Source organism: Diceros bicornis, chromosome 29 (genome assembly GCF_020826845.1).
Source record: "Diceros bicornis minor isolate mBicDic1 chromosome 29, mDicBic1.mat.cur, whole genome shotgun sequence".
NCBI classification, from domain to species: Eukaryota; Metazoa; Chordata; class Mammalia; order Perissodactyla; family Rhinocerotidae; genus Diceros; species Diceros bicornis.
In genome coordinates, this window is record NC_080768.1 from 35,448,002 (window position 1) to 35,466,537 (window position 18,536).

The window sequence follows — 18,536 nt, forward strand, 5'->3', positions numbered from 1 at the left end:
AGCGACTTGTTCAAGGTCGCACAGGTGGTAAGTGCAGAGCTGCAGTTGAGGCCAGGTCTGTCTGATTCCAGAGTCTGCACTCTTCACCTCTGTCTGCTTCCTTCCTCCTGCTGATACTTGTGCACAGCCCTGTGCAAGGTCCTGTAGACAATGTGGGGGTGAATTCAGGGAGGTCTTTGCTACCAGGAAGTTTCCTGTTTAGCTGGGGAGATGAAAACAACACACACAAAACTATTGTGCTAAAAATCCCAGTCCATCTTCATGACAAGATAGCGTCTCATTCAGTTGAATGGCCCAGATGCCAGTAGTTTGGTTGAAGAAGAGATTACAGTTTTTTTTTGTTTGTTTTTTGTGAGGAAGATCAGCCCTGAGCTAACATCCGATGCCAATCCTCCTCTTTTTTGCTGAGGAACATTGGCCCTGGGCTAACATCCGTGCCCATCTTCCTCTACTTGGTATGGGACGCCGCCACAGCATGGCTTGACAAGTGGTGTATCAGTGTGCACCCAGGATCCGAACCTGCAAACCCGGGTCACTGAAGCAGAGTGCGTGCAGTTAACCGCTGTGCCACTGGGCCGGCCCCAAGATTACACTTTTCCCTGTCACTGCCCGTCCAGGGAAGATGTAGGGCCTGGAGGTGGAGACTCAGATGGAAAGTTCTCAGGTCTGGGAGATAAGAGATCAAGGATCAGATCCTGGCCCTGCCACTAAGTAGTTTTGTATGTCAGGCAAGTCATTTATCCTCTCTGGGCTATAGGCACTCCAGGTGATCCTTAACATGGCTGTTAGCCCTTCATTTCCTGAAGGGTCGAAAATAGAGCGAGATCCTCGAGGTGGGCAATTATTTAGCACATATTTGCTAACCGTGCCCTGTGTGCCAGACACCAGTCTAGATGCTGAGGCTACAGCAGCAAACAAGACAAAAAGTCTTTGCCTTCATGGAGTGTACACTGTAGCTGGGGAGACAGATGATTAAATAAAAATGTGGGGAGAGCTGCAGGGCACCCCTTCATGGAGGGGTGGCGTGAGATCCAGATTAGAAGGATGGGTGAGATTAATTATTACTACAGGTGATTCCCATTTGTAGAGTACTTCACAGCTTTTGAAGTGTGTCGCTTACAATAGTTTATTTGATTGTTACGCACCCTGTCCTAAGCAGAGAGAAGGGTGAGAGGAGGGCATTCTATGGGAGGGAACCAGCAATCATTATGGGGCAGATGCAGTGCCGAGGAGGGGAAGTGAGCTCACCTGTTTAGAGGGTGTTTAAGGTCGGGTTCCCCAGAAAACCCTGAGACAAGGATATGAGGCAGGTTCTTTATTAAGGAAATGTTCCCCTGAGACTGTCAAGAGGCTGGGAAGCAGGACAGGGAAGGGGAGGAAGCCAGACCAGGGTGTGGGCTGGGGAGAAAGTCTGCCAGGGCTGGGCCTTAGCCTGATCCTGCAAGGGGTGCTCGCAGTAAGTTAGGCCTAAGAGTTGTCCCAAGGGAGCTGGGCTTCTCAATGCCCTGCTGGACAGTCCCGGTTCCGGTCTGCAAATGTGGCAGAATGGCTCCGGTAGCCTGAAGACAGCCTGCGGAAGCTGGGCTGCAGGTGCCGCCGTTGGGAGCACCGCAAGACGGCAAACAGAGCTGGGAGGCCAGCGACAGTGTCCACCCACGGAGTGTGTCGAGGGTGCGTGTTAGGCTCAGCATGTGTGACCGGGTACAGCCTTGAATGCCTGACAGGATTTAGAGTCAATGTGGTAAGGTAAGGAATCCAGGTTTTTAACACAGGCAGTAGTGACACCAAAGTGATATAGGATAAAACCCATTAGGTAAAAAGGACCCCTATAAATGGAGAGTTTCAATATTATTGATTATGGCCACTGATATGGCTAATGCATTTAAAAATCAATATGCTGACAACATCAAGCACACAAATAATTCTTGAATAGAAACAAACATTGGCTGGATTTCCCTTAAAACATTGCTGTGAGATTATGGCGCCAGCGCTTGTGTTTTAATTGAATATTGGTCCCTATCACGAGAGAGGAGATGAAGTTCCTTAATTAGGCCGCTGTGCTTTATTACTGTGACCTACGGAGTAACTAACTATGTTTTAGTTGCACAGCCGTGCTCATTTCCACCCTTCTCATGCCCACTTGGCTGAGTAATTGCATGTCTGAATTATTAGCCCCAAACGAAGGATAAACAGAAGCGTGAAAACAGTATTGTGCTAGATTGTTCTTTTCAAATTTACTCTGTGAAATGTATTTTCTCTCTTTTGCTGAAAAACATTAGATGTTTTTACTTTACAAAGGCCATGATGTGAATGGAACATAATATCCAAAAAGATTGCATCTCTGCATCTCTCTGGTAACTCGAGGCTCTTCCATTTTTGCTTTTTTTTTTTTCAAATAAGCTGAAAGCAATTCTTTCCATTAAAAGAGGCAGAGCTTTAGCTATGTTGACAAAAAGATGGATATTTGGCTGCATTTTAGTAGAAAGAATACAGAAGAGTGGTAGGAAATTATATTAACACATAATGTATAATGGACAGTAGTTTTGTCTGAAAAGCTAAGCAAAATTTGGTGGTTATTTTTAAATTGCATTTTCTGTATCAGAAACATCCTTGAGCAAAATTTGGCTGAAATCCAACAATATTTAAAAGATTTGTGCATAATATACTTCAACCTGTCAAAATGCCAAGAACCAGTAAGATAACTTTCTTTAGAAAATGGCTAATACATACATATGGAACAAAATTCAAAATGTGGCAAAGGCGATGTAATGACAAGTTTCTCCCTCCCCCTCAGGTCCCCCAGCCACATATTCCCCCAGCCAGAGGCAACCAGTATTACCAGTTTCTTGTGTGTCTCTCCAGAGATATTCTCTGTATATACAAGCATCATGATAACTTTCAGATCTTCAGCAGTTGTTTGGGCAAAGTGTTTTTAATTCGTGGATTTTGTGTAGTTGGTATATTAACTATCCATGTGGACACATGGTTTCAAGGGTTAAGTGGAATTTCTGGCATGATTTTGTCCATACTGTGTTAGAGTAAGAATGCAAGATTCCTTTGGGAAAAAAAATCTCAAAAGAAGATTTCAAGTGACAGATCTGTACTTTCACCAAAATGCAAATTCTGCCAAGGGTAAATTATTATTAAATTAATGTTTTTAGAATGAAAATTATATGTGGACTTTCTGAGAGTTAACATAAAATACTGTAAGTGCAATTTTGTTTTATATGTTTTCTATAGTAATCTTTTTTAAACAATTCTTGTTTTTATAACAAGATGTACTTTGTCTAAATTAAAAAGAAGTAAAAACTAAAAAGCACTTTGGAACAGTGGTGTTAATAGTTAGCACTCCTTGGTATTAAAGTCCAAGCAGCTAGAGAGAGAGAGGCTATGAAACTTAGCAGAGGATTTACTAACGCAAAACCATGGTGATGCCTGTTTGTTTTCTTAAAATTTGTCTTTTGTTATATTGTTTTTATGTTTTGCTTTAGATTTTAACCTTCAGCATTTGTTTAGTATATCTATTATATATATCCATTTTTATATATTTTTATATATATTTATATACAAAAGGATGCCATTTTATTGTTAAAATAATGTCTCTAAGGCAAAGCAGGCAATTGTGTGTTTGGGAGTGGGGCTGCTATTAGATTTTGCTTCAGAGCCCATTTTTATTAGTTATATCAGCTGAGCATAGGACAGCTTGGTGAATACATTAATTAGGGAAACGTCCGTTTTTTTGAGCCTTCTTTCCTCATCTGTAAAGTAGGGGTAATGAGATGAATTCTCTCTCTCTCTGACATAGTTGCTGTGAAGATTAAACCAAGTAATGTATGTGAAGTGCTTTCATAAACTCCGAAGTGCTACAGAGATGTTACTTGTTAAGAAAGTTTGTTCTGGCGGTGACGTCAGGATGGACGGGGAAGTGGGGAGAGCCTGGAGTTGGAGATGACAGCGAGGAATTTGTCCTAGAGCTTCCTGATATGTCTGTGTGGTGTGGTGGGAATTGGGAGGAAGGGACAGATTTAAAAGCTGTATGAAGGAAGAAAGTGACAGGCGTGGTGACTGACTGAAGGGTGAAGTAGAATAGTCAATGGTTTAGTACCTGGTTGACTGGAGAGAGAACGTGGAGCCGCTGACGGAGAGGGGGAAGTTGGGAAGGGAACCAATTAGAGGGTGGAGGGGAAGTGACGATTGAGTTTGAGGCAAATGTGGAGGAGACTGAGTTGAGGAAAGGGTGAAGGAGTTGGCTTATTGAGTTTAAGGTTTTAATAGTTGGCCAATAGTTAGAATTTTGGAACCGGAACCTGTCCAGGGGCCTATCTAGAGCCCAGGGCTTTGACTGTGTCTTTAGGCAACTATCATCAGGATTGGAGGAGGAGTAAAGGACTGGAGACTGTGGTGGCCAGGAGACTTACATGTCATGGAGTCCACCCTGGCTAAAGCCAGTGCTGGTGTACATCAACAAGAAAGGGACCTGCAGAAAGAGAATGAAAGCATTACACCAACACAGCAATGTATGGTGTAGAATTGACTTCTCATGAAGGGAAATATTAAATGCATATTTTGAACTGGAGAATAGGGAGAGTAGCCAGGGGCATTTCACCTCTCCTCAAGTTAATATCGGGAAGTGGAGCTAAGGGTGGAGGGAGGGGGTGTGTTTGATACCAGAGCAGCGGGTAAAGCCACTGTCTGGGTCACCTAAGCCTGGGAATAGCTTGGTTACTTTCCTTTTGGTTATTCTCTCGTGCCAAAGCGAGGGCTGTGGAATGTGGGGGAGAGGGAATTATACTCTCCCCTCCAGTCCCATCACACTGCTCTTCTTAGGCAAGTCCTTGTTTTCTGCAAGTCTCTGTCTGGCCTTGGCTTTTGGTGTTTTGAATTGTGGTTTCAGCCCACAGGCAGCCATGGTGGCTCATGCCCCCACTGTGGGATGTCCATGTATTTCCCCTCCTTCTCCCACTAGTTAACCAGCAAGCTGGTTTTGACTGCCTGCTCTCTTCCTTGCTGTCTGCTAGGTACCCTGGAGAATATAAAAGAAGGTAAGAGGGCCCCAGCATCTCTCCTTCCTCTTTTCCACTCGCTGAATCCCTGGTCTTTTGGAGTTTGGCACCCAAGAGCCAGTTTGACTAGTTCTGGCCCTACCTAGCTTGGGCAACTATATAGGTCCTCTTTCCATGCAACCCTGTTGGTCCTGCTCTTGTATTTACCTTTCATTGATAATCAACTCTTAGATACTGAGCAGGGCCTTGTGTATTTGAAGGATTGTCTCACGGGAGGTGGCCTGGTATAGAAGAAAGTGCCTGGGATTTGAGAATAAGGAAGTGTTGAGTTTGAATACCTGCCTGGCTACTCACTACCCTGTGTAACCTTGGGCGTGTGGCTTCACCTGCTCAATCCTTAGTTTCTTCATCTGGAAAATGAGATTGTTAGGATTAAGTGACAGTGTGCAAAAGTACCTAGCAGCAGGCCTGGTGCATAGTAGACTGTAAATATACATTACTTTCCTTCTTCCTTTCTCAAGCTGTGCTTTGCTAAAGCACCAGATTGATGTTGGGATTTATGAACTATGTCTGTCTTCATTCGGCTCCTTGAGGAAGTCTTTTCCCCGAGTTGAGCCTTAGAGGACTCGTATGGTGAATGACAAGACATCAACAGAACCTTTTAGTGCTGACATTCTGTGAATTGGAGTCCATATTTGGGTCTTCTGGTCATTTCTATGCTTCTTGTTACTCTTACTGGAAGATAGGAAAATTTTTCTATGTTGACAAGAAATAATGTTGCATCTAGAAAGAAGGCTTACCATGGGAGGTATGTCACATCTGTGTGGGCACCTCAGCTCCTTCCTCGATGATGGAAAAGGGTAAACCCTATGCTTTCCACTCTTGGGGAGTGAGATCTCCTTTCAGGTCTTTGGTGGCAGAAGAACGCTTGAGCAAAAAAACAAGGCATTGGCAGTGTCTTCGTAAAACCATCAGTCTCTCTTTTTTTTTTTTTTTTTTGGTGAGGAAGACTAGCCCTGAGCTAACATCTGCTGCCAATCCTCCTCTTTTTTTCCTGAGGAAGACTGGCCCTGGGCTAACATCCGTGCCCATGTGCCTCTACTTTATATGGGACGCCGCCACAGCATGGCTTGACAAGCGGTGCATTGGTGCGCGCCTGGGATCCGAACCTGTGAGCCCCGGGCCGCCACAGCAGAGTGCACGCACTTTACCACTGCACCACCGGGCTGGCCCCCATCAGTCATTTAATAGGAACCTGCCCCGTACCCTACGTTGTTCTAGGAAATTTAGAAGTACCAGAAATGTAGTTCCTCCTGATTTGCTGACATCCTCACGAATGATTGCTGCCAGCCCAGAGTGGCACTGGAATCTCCTTCCCTCTCCCTGCCCACTCCCTGCTCTTCTCTTCCTCTTCCCTGTTCACTGCTGGCGCAGCAGTCAGGGTCACTGGTTGGCTGTGGCTGGGCGTGGCCCTTTCTCTCACCAACTGCTGTGTCTCCACTGCAGAGTCAGCAGGACCAGCCAGTCTCTGCAGCAGTGGTCCTCAAACCTGGCGGCACAGTGGAATCACCTGGGGGCTTTAAAAAGATGCAGGTGCCTGGGCCTTCACCAGATCAGTTAACACCGTGGGGATGAAGCATGGGTATTGGTTGGTTAAAAATCTCCCCAGGTGATTCACGTAGACAGCCTTCCCACTAACCTGTCTCCACTCCCCATCTGCTCAGATGCGTTCATCTCTGATGCCTTCTGTCCTTCTTCCTAGCCCCTTCCTCAACTCCATCTCCTCAGGTCCTTGACCCTCTTTTAGTTGGGACTCAGTCCTTTCATGCCTGCCCCACCCAATTTCTGTCCTACAGGAACCCTGCCCCAGGTCATGGGAACTGCAGACTCAAGTGACGCCTGAGTTTGAAATATGAACAAGTCTCCCCAAAGAAACATTGTTTGCCGGTGGTGGGTAGAGGTCTTCGTTACTCTGTGACTGTAGCGGGCTTTCATGGACTGGTTTGGGAACTTAACTGCCATGCAAATAGTGTTTCATTTAAAAATTGAGGAGTCAGCTGTGTAGAGGAATAAGAGTCTATTCATGTCCTCAGTGTGCTTAAAATCTAGTTAAGAAGAGACAGAAGAAGATACTCCAATATAGAAGCCAGGGCTAGATTTTGTCATGTAGCCCAGTTGTTCTCAGTTGGGCCTATATAGGGATCATTTGGGAACGTTTAAAAAATTTACTTGTTCTGACCACATTCCACTTGATTCCGATTCAGTGTTTTGCAGGTGAGGCTTGAGCCTGGGCCTTTTAAAATGAGCTCCCCAGGAGATTCCGATGTGTACCAGAGTTGGAGAAGGGTCAGTGTACATGAATTCAGGGAGCGGGGAGGTCAGGGCGGGCTGCAGCCGTCAGAAGGCTTCGTGAAGGTGGGTCCTAGTTTGTCCTTTCCCTAAAGGAGATGGTTCTGTGGCCAGGAGAGGCAGCTTGTAGAGGCTCCCCGCCCACTCTGACACCCTGCCCCTCCCCAGGTGTTGTTTCTTGGCACTCCTGCCCTGACATCTGTCTGCCGAGGCCCTCAGCTCAGGCATGTTGGCACATTCTTCCTTGACTGGGAAGTGTCCGCCTTGGGCTGCCACCCTGGCAGTGAGCTGTCACCATGAATCTCCTAGGTCCAGTAATTGGAGTGGACACTGACTCGTCACTTTGGATCAAGCCTCAGTGATCCTGGGGCTGTTTTCTCCTGTCATTCATTTTCCCCCCGGGGTGGGGAGGAAGGTGGGGAAAACTGCATTTTCAGACATTCGTCATATTTTCCTGGCTTCTCATGGTGGAGAGAGGAGGTACATGTGAGCCTAGGAGCAGACTGTGAGTGAAGGGAGTGAGGACACCGCCCACCCCCAGGGTAGCTGGGCCCGGAGAACTGTGTCTTTCCCTTTGAAGCGGGGGCAGGGGACTGAGGGTGGAGCAACCCTGGAGGGGTGGAGGGGATAAAGTAGTTGAAATCTGATTGGCTCATTACGTGTGGGTTAGTGTCCAGATGGTTCCCCAAATCCCACTTCATCACTCATAATTCAAGATAGGGCTCTGGAGGCCTTTGGGCTGTGGTTTGGGGTGAGGAGAGTGAGTTGTGCAAGACCAGTCCTGAGACTTGGCATCGGCATCTTGTGATCAGCATTGTGGGTCGGGGATAGGAACTACCCTGGGCTGGGCTCTCTCTCTGTATTTTCATGTAATTCTCACAACAAGCTTATGAAACGGGCCTTATTATCCCCATTTTATAGGTAAAGAAACTTGCCTGCAGTCATAGGGCGATAATGTCACAGCTAGAATTCCAGCAGCTCAAGCTTTTTAGATTACACTCTGCTGCTTCTAGAGCATTGGAGTGGAAGTCAGCTGAGCTTTAGTTCAGGCTCTGCCATCAATTATGTGACCTTGTACAAATCCCCTCACTCATGAGTCACTTTCCTCAAGTGCAAAATGGGGGCTGGGGGTGGGCCAGGTGTAAGGTGTCCAGCAGGGGCTGTGGCTCCATGTGTCCCTGGAGGCTGTGCAGATACAGGCCAGCTTTTGGCAGCCTCACTGTGTGTGGAGCTGTCTTTGCTCGGAGTGGTTCAGGTTCTGCTCTGGGCAGTGACAGTCACTCACTGGTCTTTTGGGGTGCTGTGGCTCCTTTCTGGACTGATTTAGGGATACAAAGCCTATCTCTCTTTATCCAATAGAAGTTTCCTAAAAGAATAAACAAAATGCAATCACTGTGTAGTTGAAAAAAGTGTGTCAATCAAATCATATTTGAAATGCTAATCTGGCAACTCAAAGGCAGCTTTTAGACTTATGGTCTCATTTGCAAAAAGAGGGAGATGTCTTTTTTAGATCTCTCACTCTAAAATTCTAGGGTTCTGAGAATCCTTTTATTGTAGTACTATCTCCATCCGTTTTTTCGTGAACAGAAAGTTTCACACATTGTGTTTGCTTCAGTGATGTATGTTAATTTAGAAAATTTGGCCTAGAAGGACTCTTCCTTCCCATCTAAGATATTTCTTACTGGCACTTTCTTGGAATGACAGGTCATTTCACTGTTAACGCTTTAGGAAATTTACTAAATTCCCATTATCCAAGATTCATTTCTGTTTATTGCTTTGAGATGACCCCAGGTAATGGGGGCTTCAAGGTTATTCTTTGAGGCTTATGGCAACAGTTTAAGAGGTCACCAAGAGCTGTGGACAAGTTCTCACCTCCGTGGGGGAGTGGATTTTCCAAGTTGTAAATCAGAAAGGCCACAGCTTTCATTTCTAATCTTGGCTATTTCTTTGGTACATTACCACTCCTGTGTCTTCACTGCTTCGTTTCTGACAACAGAGAACTTAGAAAGCCAGAGCTTGTGCCAGGGTAGACTATTGCCAGACAAGGTCCCTGTGAATTTCCTGCTGTTTTAAGAGCACATTTACTTAGTGTTTTATAGTGTACAGACATCATTCCATTTGCTACTCATAACAGTCCTGTGAAATAGACTGAACAGCTGTATTTTTTTATTTCTTTATTGTGTGAATCTGTATCCTATTTACTACAAAAGAAATTCAAAGTGGCATAAAACAGGACCAAGCCAACAAGGAGATCAGAGCAGTCAGGACAGAAAAAGTAGAATAGCTAACACTTGTGAAGAGTCATCTGTGTACCAGGGACAATTCCAAGTGCTTTTAAATGTGTTATTAACCCGTCCTTACATCTGCCTTGTGAGGTGGGTGCTATTATCCCTATTTTTACAGGAGGGAAAACTGAGACTTAGTGGTCAAGGCGCTTACAGTCAGGTGGCAGAGCCCACACTTCTGACCACTGTACAAGAATCCTGCTCTCTAATAAATAAGGCCAAAGGTCGTGTTAATGTACGCATATGCGTGGCAAGAGTCACCACTGTTGTACAGAGGAGGAAAGTGAGCTGAGGCTTAGGTCAGTGGCATACACAGAAGCAGAGCTGGTCTTCTGTCTCTTAGTGCTGTTTCCACTGCCTCACATAGCATCCTTCTTAAAACAAAAAACACATGTCTTTCAGAACCTGGCAATTGGGGCAGGAGCCGTTGGATCTTTGCAGCTGACCTACATCTCTAAGGTAATGTTGGCCCGGAGCTCTGGGAATTCATGTTCCGTAAGTAGGGTTAGTATCTAAACAAGAGGAAGTGTGGGATCCTTTGGGAATTAGCATTTGGGGGTGTCGCATAGGCAGTACAGTGCCCCCCTTCCTCACGGTTCCTATGGAAGCTCTGCTGCTGACCAGGGCTGGGTGGAGTGTGGTTAGCAGGTTCTTGGAGGGTGAGCCTGCAGCCTCTTACTCCTGGGACACATCAGTCAGCGATGCTCCCAGTTCTTGCAAAGGAAGTATAGGCGGTGGGGGTAGGAGTGAGACATGAACGTTTTTTGTAATTGGGACAAAGAGGAACACAAAAACAACAACAAAAAACCCAGTGACTGTAAAGGATTCTCCCCAAGGGTATAGTTAAACAGGAGCAGCTCCAAGAGTGTTGGGGCTGCTCTGGAATTTTATCAGTCACCTGGACAGGATTACTGTGGAGGGAAGGCCAAGAATGCCCGAGAAGGTCCTCAGATGTGCCAGGAAACCATTCCGCAGCCAGATATCTGCTGGAGAGTCTGGCAGGCCGGCCAACTGGCCATCCACCCCCTGGTCCAGTTTGTGCAGACGGGGCGGCGGGGGCAGCCCCTTTTAGGTGCTGAGACGGGGGGTGGGGGCTGCGGGTTGTGGTGATGCCTACGCGTAGCTGCTGAACTCAGCTTCTTTTAGCAGCCCCTCCCTGGAGCAGGCACCAGAGCTGACCTGTGATGCAGCAGTGATAAAAAGACCGGGGGATTTAGGGCCTCGCCAGAAGGAGGAACTCTTTGTCCAGTGAGGAGAGCCAGGTGGCGCCCCGCCAGTGCTGAGGTTCTGGAAGTCCTGCTCTCCCGAGCACCCCTCACTTCAGGCCTCTTGGGGACCCCTGCTTCTTTGTCCACGTTCTCCCACCCTCAGAGGGTTGAGATGGGGAGAGGGGAACCTAATCGGAGTGGCTGCTCGCTCCTTTTGGTAACAAGCTTTGGGAGTCCTTGGGTTCAGCCCTCTATCAGCTGGTCTGGGGGCGAGTCTGGAGGTGGAGGAGGCTGCAGGGGCTGCAGGCAGAGTCTGGCGGACACAGCTGGGGGCAAAGGCAGAAGATGCCGGGCAGTGTGAGCGGATTAGAGACAGGAGATAATGACCTGGGGGAAGGGGGAAGGGCCTTTGAAAGCGAAGCTGTGCTAGGACAGCTGTGGGCAGTTTGTGCATGCCTTGTGGTAAGAAATGTGGCTGCCTCCCAGGCCAGGCGGGCCAGAGGCCTGAGCCCTTCCCTCTCCAGTCCGGTCTTGCTATGAGCTCATTAGGTCGTTTCTCCAGGAGGTTTGGAGACAGAGAATTCAGAGAGGAGGGAGCAGAGAATATCAATATTAATGAAACCCCAAAGGCTCTCCTGCTTGAGAAGATTTTTTTGTTGTTGTTGGGGGAAGAGTGAATACAATTTCCTGCTGAATCATGATTTACAAATGCACCTCAGATGAGAGTTTTTAGAATTCTCCTCTTCGGAGCCTCCCTCATTTAGAAAGTATGGACCTGCCTTTTAGCCCTTCATGAGAGAGGCAGGCCTGGATGGGTTTTCAAAACCCACAGCTGCCACTGGGTCAGGTTTCACAGAGCTGAGAGCCTTTAACTCCTCCCTGACCCCATGCCAGAAAGCAGGGGTTTTCCCAGAAAAACATTTAGCTGGGTACTGGTGTCAAATTCCGCATTCTGGGTTATTTCTTGTTAACCCCTAGGTATTCCCTCCCAGAGGAAAGCGTTGAACCGCAGTGTCAGCCTGGCTTGTGGTGTATGTGTGGTATCTCTGTTCAGGGGTGCTCTTCTGTAGCTCTTTCTTGAGGGCTAGTGTTGGGAAGATGGGGTTCAGGGAGGCCAGCAGAGATGGAAGTCCTTGACTTGATGTCATCCAGGGCATCGATGGCAGCAGAACCAGTTCTTAGGCCAACTAGAAGATGATTGATGCTGGCCTTTGGTGCCTCCCACCTTGCCACTTGGCCTGATGGCCCCTCTCTTCTGCACAGCCAGCCCCACTGTTCCCCTCTGCTCCCCAGCTTGTGTCCTGTTTTGTCAGGGCCTTGCCCTCAGCTATAAGGAGGACCTTCCTAGAACAGTGGTTCCTAACTTTTTGGGGGCAGGGGTCATGGATCCTTTGGAGAGTCTGATGAAAAGTGGACTCCTTATATATGTGTGTACACACGCTGATTTTGCCTGTAATTTCAGGGCTCATTGAGCCCCTGAAGCTGGTCCAGAGACCCCAGCTTAGAACCCCTCCAATCATTCTGTGTGGGTGGCTGCTTCTTCCTCTGGACCCTGGGACAGAGCTGTACCAGACCTCCAAGACTTGTTCTGCTGCTGCTGCTGCTGCCAGAGGGGCCCCAACTCCACTTCCGGCCAAGGGCAGACAGGGTGGGGCTGGCTAGTAGAGCTCTGCCACCATGAGTTTGCTGCTCCTGTGGTCTGCGTTTGATCTGATAAGAGCGAGTACCTGAGAGTCTGTGAAGCTGTGGAGCAGCCTCATCTGCGTCACTCTACGGGTGACCCATGCCCACTCCCCCACTCACTGCTTGCATAACCCAGGACCTGCCAGTCAACCACTGTTGTGCAGCGTCTCAACTGTGGCCACCTCAGGGTGTGCCGATGGCTCACTAGAGTCAGTCTGTCAGCCACTCTTCTTCAAGGTCTTCTGTCCCTTCACTATGTCTGAAGGGGGCTGCACAGCCTGGCCTAATCACCAACATGTGGTAGGGGTGGGGGGTGGGAGAGGAGTTATACCTCCCAGGGGGCAGGGATTCTGCTTCCGTGGTCACTGGGAAGTCGGGGAGGCCAGAGCTGCCTCTCCATAGTAAATGAGAGCCTCCACGTTGGCTCTTCTCTCTAAGGGGCACAGCAACAAGTAAATATGATTTTATTTTCCTCTTTTGTCATTTTGTGACTATAAAAAGGAGACTGGTAATTTCACTCTGGATTTGGTAATTGGGAAGCTGATCAGAGACATTGAGGGTCCTACCCTTGCTAAACAGCCCATCAGGGCAGAACTAGAACTGATGTCTTGTTAATTCAGCAAGGAGCTGCTTTGCCAAATGATCCTTCTGTGGCAATGCGTGAGGCATGAGGCAAATTATAGACATGCATGTGTGTAATCACGTATACCCCCTGACTGAAAACTGGACAAACATATAAAAACAAAGAAATGAAAAACCAGGCGATCTCTTTGAAAGCTTCAGTTCCTGTAATGAGCACATGGGTAGCATCATCGCAGTATAGGCTGGTAATGAGTTGTCAAAGCAGACTGTTTGTTATCCAGCCAGGGTGAAGAGTGTCTGCCAGTGGTGCTTTCTCTAGTGACTGATAAATGTCAGTTTCTAGGAGAAAGGGTGAGTCTCATAATGAGCAGAAGGGGTCTGGAAGCGCCCAGCTTTTCAAAGACATTCTAAAGCCGAAAGTGGAAGTGGGGCCGTGAGATGGGGGGTGCTGAGGGCCAGGTTAGCCAAGGCAGTTCTACGACGGTCAGCGTCATACAGAGACCAAGGGCAGGACACACAGGAGTTTATGGGCACGAGGACCCGCAGGAACGTGGGTGCTGAGGGATAGAGCAAGAAGACGCGTCACTGACAGATCGGCACATCAGCCACAAGCAGGATACAGATACACACTGTGGTTCAGATTGAATTCCAGGGTCTCAAACCCAGGGAAACAGAAGAGCAGGGGGGCCAGGACCGTGATGTCATGAGCTCCAGTGTGCGGTTCCCGGGAGTGGTGAAGACGTGCCTGAATTCCGATAGTCTGTGTTTGAATTCAGGATATGCCGGCTCACCTTTGCTTAAATCTTCATGTTTTCCAGACTATTTAAAGACTTTCTTAGGCCCTATGACCTCCACCTCACATCATGGTAAACATACCAAAACACACCCACATCCCTCGTTAAATATAATTGTTTGGCAGTAAAATATTTGAAAGGATTTTAATCATTTTACTTTTGGAATGATTTGGCTATGAGTAACTCATTTAATTTATGATTGGCTCTAATTTCTCGGCAATCATCTCACATACCCAAGGATTCTTGTGAACTAAGAAAATCGAAGCTGCTAATTATTTTCAAATGTAGTGAAATTTTTGTGAATGTTTAATTGAAACATTAATGAAGTTGACTTCATGTGATATTTTGTAGGCGTTTAATTAAATACTTGTCAGTGAGGTTGATAAAATGTTATACAGACATTTAATTAAATATTTATTAGTGTTGAGTATGTCATGCTCATTTTGTATGTTGGAGGCCAGGCTTTTTTTTAGGTTTTATACATTTTTGTAGGCCCCTGAAAACCTCACAGGGCCCTCAGCATTTTGACTGCAGTGCCAAGCATGGCACTGCCTGTATTAACATGTGGAGTGGGATTTTAAAATAAATGAGGTATTGGAAGCTGTAAATAGTCCCTCCTTGATTGAGCAGCTTCTGTATGACAGGATGGGTTAAGTGCTTCACCTGCACTGTCACATTTAATGCTCACGATTGCCCTGGGAGAACCTGATATTATTTCCCTATTTATAGAATGGGGGTCACACAGTGGGGACACCGGGGCTTGAGTCCTGGCCCTCCTGTCCTGCCTGTCCTTCGTTTGATCTTTTACAGGCTGCCGCTTCAGTTCCTGTCTTGAGTATTTGGGGCAGTATTAATTTTAGTTGTTAAGGAATCTGGGCAGGTCTACAGAAAGAACTTAGAGCCAAGAGCGAGAGTCCAGACAGATTGGTGGGTCAGACATTATCAGACCCTTAGCAACTGTGAGCCGTGAAGGGACCTTAATTTTGACTCAAGACATTTCTTTAGCTCCTGCCTTCTAATATGCCTCTTCCTAAAGCAAGAACCACTTCTGGAGCCCCCGGTGAGAACAACTAGGAGATGCCCTCGGCTGGAAAGGGGATTGAGGGAATGGTGTACAGGGATTATGACAGTGTGTGAATAGTTCCTAGCCTAGGTCTCAGGGGAAGGTGACTGCCCCCTTAGAAATCCCAGGTACAGTGGTAGAGGCCTGCTCCAGGGAGGTTCAGCCTTCATCAAGGGTAGTCACCTAATCTTTGTGGGCGTATGATGGAGTATGAGTTGCTTTCCTTCATTTGTTCAATGAATTTGAACCTCAGTGAGGGAGGCTCACCTATGCACACACTCAGGAATGTGCATGCAATGGGTAGGATTGAAAAAGCAAGATAACCTAACACAACAGGAGGTGTAAAAATGTTTCTACTTTCTTAGGCCCTTTTCCTAAATGCGTAGGTAGCATCTTTGATTCCATGGGCCCCTCTCTGGGCGTGTTTCCCTGGTTAAGGAGTCAGGGTAGATACAAAGGAAATTGATCACTGTGTCCAAATGCAGTGAGTGACATGCTGTGTCACCTTTCTGCGAGGCCTAATTGGAATCTGTGTATTTGTAGCAATACCACCTTCAATTTGGAGAACTGTTTAGGGAGGGGGCTTGGTGGTTGAGAGAGCAGTGGAATCTTGCTAGTGTGAAGGGGGCCAGTGCAGGTTTTGTGGTCCAAAGACCACACTTTTAAAAGTGTTTTTGTAAAGGTAAAGATTAACACAGACCTCAAGATAGTGGTTATCTCTGAGGGGTGGGGATGGGATCCTATGAGGGAGGGGCCTGCAAAGGGCTTCTAAGAAACAGGACTGATAACGGGCTATTTCTTAATCTGGATGGTGAGTACTACAGGGTTTCCACTTAATTATTATTCTTTAAAATGTTCACATATGTTTTATATACTTTTCTTTATGTATGAAAAGTTTCATAATAAAAAAATTTGAAAAAAAAATGCTTTACAACACTGTTAAAAACATATTCCTGTTTCTTTTATTTTTTATTTGATTTAGGTGAGCATAGCCACTCCAAAGCAGAAACCAAAAACTCCGTTTTGCTTTGGTAAGTAACTGAGCTGGAGGATGGGTTTTCTGAACACGCCTTCAGCAACTTCCCCTTTTGTGTGGATACAGTCCTGTGATCACATGTGACTTACACCCTGTGTGTATGAGTGACTCCAGTCACAGCCACGTTCCTGGGTCTCAAGTGATACTCTTTCCTTGGTCTCGCTGCAAAGATTGTTAATAACGTAAGACAGAGGTGCAGGAACCAGTGACGTTTCAGTTTTCCCGCCTCTGCAGAACAGGGTGCAAGATATTTACTAGAAGTTTCTAGGAACCCTCATCTCAGAGCTGAGTAATGGTGTGCTCAGGAAAGGTGGAGACTTGGGGGTGTTGGGGGCATAATAGAAAAGAATGGGTATTCTGTTGAAACTCTCAGTGTTGCCAAATGTATGACAGTTTTGGGGGTGACAAAAGAAGCAGAGCCACTCAGTGGATGCCTCAAGTCATCGAGTCATCAGTATTTATTTGGCTCCCACTATGTTCTCAGTACTGTACTAAGTGTTACAAGCAGTTGCTAACAGATAGTTTCTGTTGCATATCTAGGGTGTCAGTTCCATGAAGGCAGGGGTGTTCCTATTGTCACTGCTGTGTCCTCAGCGCATGGAGTGGTTCCTGGCACTTGGCGGGAGCTCAATAAATATTTGTTGAGTGATGAATGAACTAATGAATTCTGTGTTTACCCCACGATGCCCACCTCCTCTAGTTCAGGCTTGAGCTGTCCTCTCTCCTAAGTTCAGGTTGGTTCAAGCTTCTTTGGTGCTGTCATTCTCCCATTTCTTTCAAATATCATTGCTAAGCTCAGAAATGACTCTCAGATTTTGTGGTCAGCAGATCTAAAAAAAATTACGAACCCAGAAGTAAATTGTTGACCTAATGGAGTGCTCAGAGGAAAGAACAGGTTGAAAATGAGGTCAAGGTCACAGATTTGATCTCAGGCAAGCTTTGTTCCATTTCCCAACTACAGACGAGACTCCTAACCCAGGCCAGTTGTGCCAGTGGAAACAAGGAGCACTGGGGCCAAAATTGTAAATGTGTCGTCATGACTGTCAATCTGTGAGCGCCTCTAAAAAGCAGTTCAAGCGTGTGTCTTGGTGTTGGCAGACAGCAGCCTCCTCACTGCACAACGGCATGCTAAGGCTGTTGCTAATGTTGTCAGGTGTCATTCCTGTGGCCAATGGAATAATCCACATTTTTGGAGAGACAGAGCAGTGTAGCCTGCTGCTTCCTAAATATTCATGCGTGTGACTTCATGAGAAATGTCTTCGTCTGCTCTGTGGGGATCCTCTACCTTGCTACTTCAAGCAGCTTAGTTTTGTGGAGTCTTTTTGTGGTGCATGTGTTCTGACCTGGGTTTTTCTCCCTTCTTCCCTATGACTTGCAGTCATCAATGCCCTCTCTCAGAGGTATTTTCTTCAAGCCAATGACCAGAAAGATCTGAAGGACTGGGTTGAAGCCCTGAACCACGCCAGCAAAATTACTGTACGTATGATTCCTTCTCCTTTCTGGAGGGAGTTGGAGCCTCTTCCTGGCATGTGGCCTGTTTTGGGTGGGGAAGAACTCAGATGGTAGCAGGGTCTTTCCCAGGAGCTTGTTCCAGACCCAGTTCCCCCTACCTCTTCTTACACCTTGGCTGACTAACCACAAGCTGAACTGAGAGTTTGAGTCTGAATCAAGTGCAGGGGGAAGTTTATGGAGTGTCCCCTTTGTGCTTCCTGGGAGGGCTCCTGGCCAGTTGTGCTTTGGATCATTCTGGGATGCTGATTCAGAACGTGGTGGGATTGGAAAATGGATTGCTGATGATGAGAAGTCAAAGGAAAAGCATATGAGGAGGGAGTCAGCACTTTTTCCTGGCTTAAGGGGGATGCTCCTCTTACTTTGAGAGGTTGCCTTGGGGGTCAGTCCAGGCCATCCACCAAGGCATCCTGGAAAAGCCTTCCATTTAAAAGCAACACTGAGCTGGTTCACCGACTGGTCTATGAGTCTCTCATTTTCTTTGACTTGGTTGATGAAGAACTCCTTTCTTCTTCCTTAGAAATGTAGAAAAAGAAAGAGACAAGGGTAGGAAGGAGGAGAGGCAAAACTATATGTTTTGGAAAATCTAGACCTTTAACCAATAATATAGGCAGACTTCTGGTATATAAATCATGGTTTCTGTGCTGAAAAGTTGGATTTTCTATATCATACAGTCAGAAATGCTTACATTCTAGTGACTTCCACAACTAACCATTATGTACTGGGGCAAATTATTCTCCCAGATACCTCAGGGAAGTATTATTACCCATGAATAAATTAGTAGAAGGAATCTGCGCACTTATCCAGCACTTGTAATGCTGGGCCCAAGCAGAGCACAATTCAGTCATCGAAGTGGTTTTGCTGGTTAGCTTGTTATTCTGATAAACCTTGGTAAACCCGTGAAAAGACGGAGAAATGGCGGAGGGGAGCTGCCGCCAACTCACATGTGCCTGCCAGCCCATATGCTTGTGTATGTGGCTCTAGAGTACTGATTTGAGTAAAGATTTTCTTCGTTCACGTTGGG

At 46.6% G+C, this 18,536-nt stretch overlaps 1 protein-coding gene across 4 annotated transcripts in view; it reads left to right on the forward strand.

The window, feature by feature from the left end:
- PLEKHA2 (pleckstrin homology domain containing A2) overlaps nucleotides 1-18,536 on the forward strand; it is a 58,118-nt gene that overhangs the window by 15,897 nt on the left and 23,685 nt on the right. For 3 of the 4 annotated variants that reach the window (XM_058525252.1, XM_058525255.1, XM_058525253.1), the window contains 3 exons: nucleotides 10,040-10,096; nucleotides 15,950-15,998; nucleotides 17,382-17,479. In XM_058525252.1, coding sequence (XP_058381235.1) covers nucleotides 10,040-10,096; nucleotides 15,950-15,998; nucleotides 17,382-17,479 — 204 coding nt within the window. The remainder of the gene's footprint in view (nucleotides 1-10,039; nucleotides 10,097-15,949; nucleotides 15,999-17,381; nucleotides 17,480-18,536) is intronic. The other variant, XM_058525254.1, reaches the window with a different exon arrangement.